Source organism: Kryptolebias marmoratus, linkage group LG14 (genome assembly GCF_001649575.2).
Source record: "Kryptolebias marmoratus isolate JLee-2015 linkage group LG14, ASM164957v2, whole genome shotgun sequence".
NCBI classification, from domain to species: domain Eukaryota; kingdom Metazoa; phylum Chordata; class Actinopteri; order Cyprinodontiformes; family Rivulidae; genus Kryptolebias; species Kryptolebias marmoratus.
This window is the reverse complement of record NC_051443.1, coordinates 6,642,932-6,650,493: the sequence shown is the minus strand read 5'-3', so window position 1 is coordinate 6,650,493 and position 7,562 is coordinate 6,642,932. Positions and strand designations below refer to the sequence as shown.

General features: G+C 37.4%; 2 protein-coding genes across 3 annotated transcripts in view; one reads left to right on the top strand and one right to left on the bottom strand.

The window, feature by feature from the left end:
* On the bottom strand, nucleotides 1-2,929 carry nsa2 (NSA2 ribosome biogenesis homolog (S. cerevisiae)). The gene is made up of 6 exons (XM_017431212.3): nucleotides 2,779-2,929; nucleotides 1,280-1,467; nucleotides 1,041-1,191; nucleotides 764-943; nucleotides 470-662; nucleotides 1-252 (listed from the first exon to the last, which is right to left on the bottom strand). Exons 1-6 carry the CDS (start codon nucleotides 2,779-2,781, stop codon nucleotides 185-187), a joined length of 783 nt encoding a protein of 260 aa, XP_017286701.1. The 5' UTR covers nucleotides 2,782-2,929; the 3' UTR covers nucleotides 1-184.
* The window catches only part of gfm2 (GTP dependent ribosome recycling factor mitochondrial 2), a 19,699-nt gene continuing 15,066 nt past the window's right edge, over nucleotides 2,930-7,562 (top strand). The window contains exons 1-9 of one of the 2 annotated variants that reach the window (XM_025009358.2): nucleotides 2,930-3,218; nucleotides 3,329-3,438; nucleotides 3,530-3,614; nucleotides 4,797-4,842; nucleotides 4,935-5,032; nucleotides 5,141-5,266; nucleotides 5,350-5,438; nucleotides 5,529-5,617; nucleotides 7,078-7,138. In XM_025009358.2, coding sequence (XP_024865126.1) covers nucleotides 3,397-3,438; nucleotides 3,530-3,614; nucleotides 4,797-4,842; nucleotides 4,935-5,032; nucleotides 5,141-5,266; nucleotides 5,350-5,438; nucleotides 5,529-5,617; nucleotides 7,078-7,138 — 636 coding nt within the window. In that variant the 5' untranslated portion in view covers nucleotides 2,930-3,218; nucleotides 3,329-3,396. Of the gene's footprint in view, nucleotides 3,219-3,304; nucleotides 3,439-3,529; nucleotides 3,615-4,796; nucleotides 4,843-4,934; nucleotides 5,033-5,140; nucleotides 5,267-5,349; nucleotides 5,439-5,528; nucleotides 5,618-7,077; nucleotides 7,139-7,562 lie in introns of both variants that reach the window. The other variant, XM_017431253.3, reaches the window with a different exon arrangement.

The following is a 7,562-nucleotide window of genomic DNA, read 5'->3' as shown; positions in this document are numbered from 1 at the left end:
TCTGGTGTCATTCAAAGTTTATTCATATCAAACAGTAATTTTCTTTTATTAAAGTGTCCTTTTTTGTTGCAAAATCCTGCCACGGCTTCAGCGATCTTCTGAACAGTTTGGTGAACTGAAGGCCACTACTTGATGCATCCGGATATAACTGATGTAAAAGTAAAGCTTCACCAGGTTGAGAGTCTTATACCAACAGAACTGCATTTATACAGCCATCATTCTCTGGGTTATTTGTCACCTGGGCGTATTTACCTGAAAAGCAAAAAGAACAACATGTTTTCACATTTATCCCAACACAGATGTCTTCTACATTTACAGAAGAAAAAAAAACATCTAAATGTGGATCTGACTCTTCGAGCCTTTAAATGGAAACGATAAGGTGAATTTATTGCCATTTCTGGTCTGAAGCATTTTAAAAGCAGTTATTGGACTAACTGCAATGCATGTAAATAAACGAACTAAAACTCACCCCAGATAACCTTTCCCCCCTGTGTTACCAGGCCCAGCTCGCTGACGTTGACCTCTATCACTGATCCCTTTGTGATGACCCCCAGAGACGTGTAGAGAGGGGAGGAAGGGTTCTTCTTCACTCCGAGGATGGGAAGGCAGAAAGTTGCTTTCAGCTCTGGATGTGTCACATGAGCCTTCTTAAAACGTAATCCCTACAACAGCAAAAAAGAAAAGATGACCATTTAAGTTCTGGGGGTTCAATTTGAAACAACACAACTCAATTTAAACAAAAATAATGAACGTGCGACCTTACCATGGGTCTGATGAAACGCTCGTACTTTGGAGGTTTCCGTGTGAAACCGTCTCCAACAAAGCACACTTTTGTGACCATCCTCTTCCAGGCTTTCTTCTGCCTCTTTCCAGTTTTGACGACTTTCAGCACCTCTGTCTCTCCTTGAGCTCGAACCTTTGGCAGGGGCACCTCCCATTTTCCCTGCACAAAACATCCCATGGTTGTATTTAGAAACCAGTGTTGTTTCCTCGCTTCTGTGCCACCACCATGAAACAAACCACAAACAGCTAACACTTACAGCCTTCTCTTTCCTCTTCTGTTTGATCATGTTGGAGAGGACCTTTGCCCGAGCTTGCCCCTCTCTGTCCAACAGGTAAGCTGGAACTGCACCTTTAGGAGTTTTGTCATCATTCTTCTGCTTGGTGTTTCTCTGTTCATGCATTTTGATGCTACAAAACAAGTCAGATTTATTCACATGAGTATCGAGCATTGTTTAAAACGGCAACCATCACAACATTGTTCTCCATTCACACTCACGTCTTCTTCATCTGGATCTTTTCAGCATATCTCTGTTTGTGGTACAGTTTGGCCTTCAAACCAATCATCTTCCTGGCTTTGTGGGAGCGCTCGTGAGCCTCTCGGCTCTCCTTCTTCCTTTTCTTTTCATGGTGGTCCAGGCGGTAGCCATGCCGCTTGCGGTGCAACTCAATGTGCTCGTTCTGAGGCTACAAAACAAGAAATTGACCCGGAATTCATGAGGAATTCAGCCGAAGTTCAATACCAGCACTGATTTGGATTAGAGTTGATTTTTTTCCCCTTTTGGTTTAAAAAAATTAGTTCTAAATAACATTCTGCATCTTATAATCTAAAGTTTTTTAACTGATTACTAAAGACAGAAAGGCAGTTAATGGGAAATGAAGACTTGTTTTCCCTCTGTCTTGTCTTTGTTAACACAGAACATAAGTGAATACTAAACAAACAAACTAATGACTGTTTAAGATTTGCATCAACCCTGTTTGTTTAAGGAGACACACATTACAGTTGCTCTACAGCCAAAGTGCAGATATTTATAATTAATTAATAATCTATTGTTTACAAAATAACTGAAGAGAAAGGCACATAGTCTTGAGTTTCAGCCACAAATCCCTTGATTTATCTTTTTTTTCTAGACTTAAACTCTGCGTGGATACAGTCTAACTTTTTAATGATTAAAGGGTCAGAGAAAAATTAATTTTACAATTCTATAATCATAATTTTCAAGCCTATATTAAACCTATCTTTATTATTAAAATCATACTTGTATTTATTACACAAATTTTTGACAATAGTGTATTAAAAGCAAAAATGTAAAATATGAAGTGTAAAGACTTCATCACATTTGCGTTTTCAAATAACTGAATATGACTGTTAAAAGTACGAAATATATATGAAATATATATCATAGACTTTAATACATATCAGCAGTATGGCAGATAAACCAGATTCAGTTGGATTAAATGTTTCATCGTAAAGTGAAAAGTGAAATGTATTTATATAGCACTTTTCAGCACAAGGCGACCCAAAGTGCTTTACAACACAAGAACAAAATTACAGACAAAATACAAGAGAGAAAACTAAACTAAACAACAATACAAAGTTAAAAAATATGATAATGCCAATTAAGGTACAAAGTACAATATAACAAAACTAGAACATGACAATGCTAACTTAGGCACAGGACAACTAAACTACTAAAACATGATATTACTAAACTAAGGCACGAAGAATCTAGTTAACAGTGCCAAGGCCAGTAACAGAATCAACTCGCAACTCAGAGTCCAGATATTTAGTCAAACTAAACAGGTGGGTGTAATCACGCCAGAGTTTGTAACACCTGGTTTCATTAAATTAATCAACTAGTTTGGGCAGAAAAACAAATTCAGATCAGCGCGTAGCTTCGCCACATGGGGACGACATCTAACGCTAGCACGACGAGCTAAACTACTAAACTAACTAAATACGCTAAAGAACTTTATTTAAACAACTTATTTTCTTACCATCTTGTGTTCAAGAAGTTACACTTTGCAATAACAATGTTTCAGGTGGTCAGAGTTGATGAGGACACAGAATATGGGATGTTTTTAGCTTCAGGCCGGGGTTTTCTGATGTTGTTTTCCCCGTAGCCGATACTTAGAGGAAGTACGTCATCACGTTGCATCGGCGTATTGACTCCGCTGGCTTTTAATCACCGAAATGTTAACTTTGACCTATATTATTTGTTGTTATAAATTACAGATATCCAAATAATAAACGATTATGTACTTGTTAGTTATTTTATCCAAGAGTATTTAATGTTTTTATCTGCCCATATTCACAAGGCAAATTTCCTTTTGTATGCGGAACTATAACTGACGCCTTAAGGTTTCCAGAGGACGTATTTTGGGGCAGTGTTCATAAGCGTGAGTTACAAGATGCTTCTGTACTCAAGGGTATTTTAGTAGGTTGATTTTTTATTTCATGAATTAAATATTTTTTTCAGTTAATATCTCTACGTTACTCACGAGCTGACATTGTTCTATTCAGTCCTTCAGTTAAATGTTCCTACAGGTAAATGTCGCAACAGTAAATGTTCCTACAGACACTGGAACATAAAGGAGCTTTACCAGGAAGCTGAGATGCCTGTCAGAACTTTTCAGACATTCACCAGGATGGTTTGGGTAAGATATATATCTGTTTTCTATTGTGTGCTGCCATTGACTATTTTTTTTTTTTTTTTACATATGTATATATTTGTGTTTTTGTTTTCAGGGAAGAAGTTTATTAGCTGCTGGACATCTGAGCTGCAGATGCAGGTTGAGCTGTCGTACAAAAATACATTATGGCTTTCTCCCAGGTATGGTTTTATTTTTAGATTAAATGAAATGTGCACATTAATTATCTGGTAGTTCTTTTAATTAGGCTTAAAAACAACAAAGCAACAATTTCAGATCATCAAAGTATTGTCATTTAGTAGCTGAAGCTTTTCATATTCAGTAATCTTTGTTAAAAAAGGAAGTCTCCTATTGTAGAAATGTAGACCAATGTTAGCTTTTTTACTACTTATGAGATGAAGTAAAGTATTTTAATTTATTATTAGAGATTAAAAATTTGTTTCACATAGAAGAACGTAGCTGACATCAGATTTGAAACTGAAGTACTGAATTAAAAACTAATTTTGAAATTCAGCATTTACTTTTATGAGGCTTTTACTTCTGTGCTAACTTCAAATTTATTTAAACAGTACATTCAAAAATAACTGCTGCTGGCCAAAGTGGTATACATTACATAATAAAACGTAACAAAAAAAGGTCAAGGGTCAAGGTCAGAATTTTTTTTTTATATAGGACATTTACAAACAACTTCTCACTATCTCAGTGTGTTGTACACGTGCTGCAATAAAATGCAATTAAGATAAAACTAACACACAAGTACAAAATAGATACAAACAAGAATAAAATCTTACAAAATTAAAGCCTCATGTTCCTTGAAGGAATGCATATTGCCCATCACCTTTATAACAGCCTATGTTGAGGCGTGATGAAGTTGTAGCCACTTTGGCTAAACCTTGAAAATAATGTTATAGAAAATCTAAAGTGATATTGTCACACTCAGAATATGTGTTGCAAATGACTCTTAGCTACTCCCGCCTCAAATGATCAAGTTTTTGCTCAATATCTGTAAAATTAGCTAAGATACAACCATTTTTATGTTGGCCATTTTGAATTGAATTGACTCTAATCATTAATCAGTTGTAGAAGTACATCCAATGATGATTTTCCAAAACTTACATTAAAATTCACCCAGTCGTTCATAAGATATTTCGCTAATAGACAGTGTTGACTCCAACAGTTGGAAAGATCTTGCGTAGTGAGTAGCGATTAAAGTATATGTTGTGAATGACATTGAGCTACTACGATACTAAATAATGGACTGAAGTTTTTAATGTAACATTTTGGGGACTAAATAATTCATTTTTTGCTTGTTTATCACTCAGATTTGGTTGACTCATAATTTATCTTAATGCTCATTGTTACAGATGATATCAAATCAGTACGGGCTGTGGTCAACCCTGATATTTCCAAGTAAGTAACTACATTCAGCACCCAGATTACAGAAGCTCTTTCCCTTCCTAAGGGGTTCAGGCATAATTTCAACATGTGGCTTGTTTCTGCAGGATCCGAAACATCGGCATCATGGCTCACATTGACGCAGGAAAAACCACCACCACAGAGAGGATGCTGTACTACTCTGGTTACACAAGAGTATTAGGAGGTGTGCGTTGGGCAACAATTTGCAGACATCTAGTGGTAATTTATTACCACTTGTAACCCATATGTTTGCTTCTGCCAATTGGTTTGTTTCTCTCGCTACTGGTGTTAGATGTGGACGATGGGGACACAGTCACAGATTTTATGGCTCAGGAAAGGGAACGTGGCATCACCATACAGTCAGCAGCTGTCACGTTTGATTGGAAGAACCATCGGATAAACCTTATAGACACTCCAGGTGAAAACAGTCTGTCGAAACGTAAAAAGAAATCTGTTGGGAATAAGAAGGAAACAACCATTGAGATGTTTGTGTGATTGCAGGACATGTTGACTTCACTCTGGAGGTGGAGCGGGCACTTCGAGTTCTCGATGGGGCTGTTGCTGTGTTGGACGCATCTGCTGGTGTCGAGGTTAACAAACACTTTTCAGTCAGTTTGGTTTTTTAAATTTAACCCTCCTCTTCATTGTGTCATTACTTGCTTCTGTTGCCTGTAAAACAGGCTCAGACTCTGACCGTGTGGAGACAGGCGGAGAAGCACCACGTTCCCTGTGTTTGTTTCCTGAATAAGATGGATAAACCTGCAGCAGAGTGAGTCACCTGATCTTCTCCAGATAAACTAATTTACTGGTCACATTGGAAACACAAACTATTTAAAAGTATTTTACTGACTCCTTACAGTATGTGAAAGACCAACACAAAATTGCACATAATTGTGAAGTGGAAGGAAAATGATACATGGATTTTAGAATTTGTTTTACAAATAAAAACCATAAAATTGTAGAATGCATTTATATTCAGCTCTCTTTACTCTGATTCTCCAAACTAAAATCCAGGGCAACCAATCGCTTTCACCTAATTAGTCACCTAATTAGTTAACAGAGTCCATCTGTGTGTAATTTAATCTCAGTGTAAATCCAGCTGTTCTGTGAAGGTTTCAGATGTTTGTTACAGAACATTAGTGAGCAAACAGCATTGTGAAAACCAAGGAACACACCAGACAGGTCAGGGGTAAAATTGTTGGGAAGTTTAAAGTAGGATCAAGTCATAAAACAATATCTCAAACTTGGAATGTCTCACAGAGCTCTAATCAATCCATCTATCCATTTTCTTTACCCACTTCTCCTTTCTGGGTCGCGGAGAGCCGGTGTCTATCTCCAGCAGTCACTGCGAGAGGCAGGGGACACCCTGGACAAGTTGCAAGTCCATCACAGGGTCACATAGAGACAAACAACTATTCACACTCTCACTCACACCTAGGGACAATTTAGAGTTACCAGTTAACTTACCCAGTACCCAGAGCAAACCCACATGAGCACAGGGAGAACATGTGAACTCCATCCAGAAAGGCCTCAGGTCCGGAGGACATCTTGTTGCTGGGAGTCGACAGCTTTAACCACTGTGCCATCATCTCAAAATGGAAAGAGTATGACACAACTGCAAAACTGGACAGGGACAAGGAAGCTGGTCAGAATTGATGGGAAGATGGATTGAGCCAATTAAGGTACAATCCTGGAAGAAAACTTGTTAGAGGCTGGAAAAATATTTAGACTGGGTCAGAGGTTGACCTAAACATCCAGTCAGAGCTACATTGGAATGGTTTAAATCAAAGCATATTCATGTGTTAGAATGGCACAGTCAAAGTTCAGACCTACATCAAACTGAGAATTTGTGGCAAGACTTGAAAACTACTGTTCAGACGCTTTGTATCCAATCTGACTGAACTTGAGGTGTTTTGCAAAGAAGAATGGGCAAAAATGTCAGCCTCTAGATGTGTAAAGCTGGTAGAAACGAACCCTTAAAAACTCGCAGCTGGAATTGTAGCAAAAGGTGGTTCTAGGAAATATTAATTCAGGGGCGACTGAATACAAATGCACTTTACAGTTTTCAGAAATGTTTTAAACCTTCACAACTATGCTTTACTTTGTGTTGGTCTACTGTAGAAAGACAGTAAAATGCTTTGCAGTTTGTGGTTGTAACGTGACAAAATGTGGGTGTGGAAAAGTTCACATGCTATGAATACTTTTTTTTTAATGAACTCTTTTCCACAGCCTAAATTTCTCCATTGAGAGCATAAGACAGAAATTGAAAGCCAGTCCAGTCCTCATGCAGGTAGGCCTTTTAAAATCACATCAAATGACCAACATCACTTTGTAATGACTGTAAAGATAATATTCTGTGGATGCATGTAGGCCCAGAATGTTTGGACAGGCCTTCATTTTAAAGGTTCAGGTTTAGATTCACAATTAAGGTTTATTTTAATACTGTGTGGAGATTTTTCTTTGCAGGAAGCAGTGGCGTCACTAGGCCCTTTTTAGGGGGGCTTCAGCCCCCCTAAAATGTTTTCAAGCCCCCCTAAATAATTTTGGTGTCAAAAAGTTTTTTTTAATTTATTTTTTTTTACAAAAATTCCATATAATGTGGCCAGAATATGAGTTTAAATAAATAACCATATATTATTTCATTATTAACTCAAATATATGATCATAAATCTGTCAGTTTTCTTTTTCTTTACAGCGTAAGGTAGAGATCCTCT

What these genes read in the sequence shown, in the direction of transcription:
- nsa2 (XM_017431212.3), bottom strand. An exon ending in AAGATCCAGATGAAGAAGAC is followed by an intron (nt 1,192 to 1,279) that starts GTGAGTGTGAAT and finishes CTTGTTTTGTAG; the next exon opens with CATCAAAATGCATGAACAGA. An exon ending in GGGGGGAAAGGTTATCTGGG is followed by an intron (nt 253 to 469) that starts GTGAGTTTTAGT and finishes TTTGCTTTTCAG; the next exon opens with GTAAATACGCCCAGGTGACA.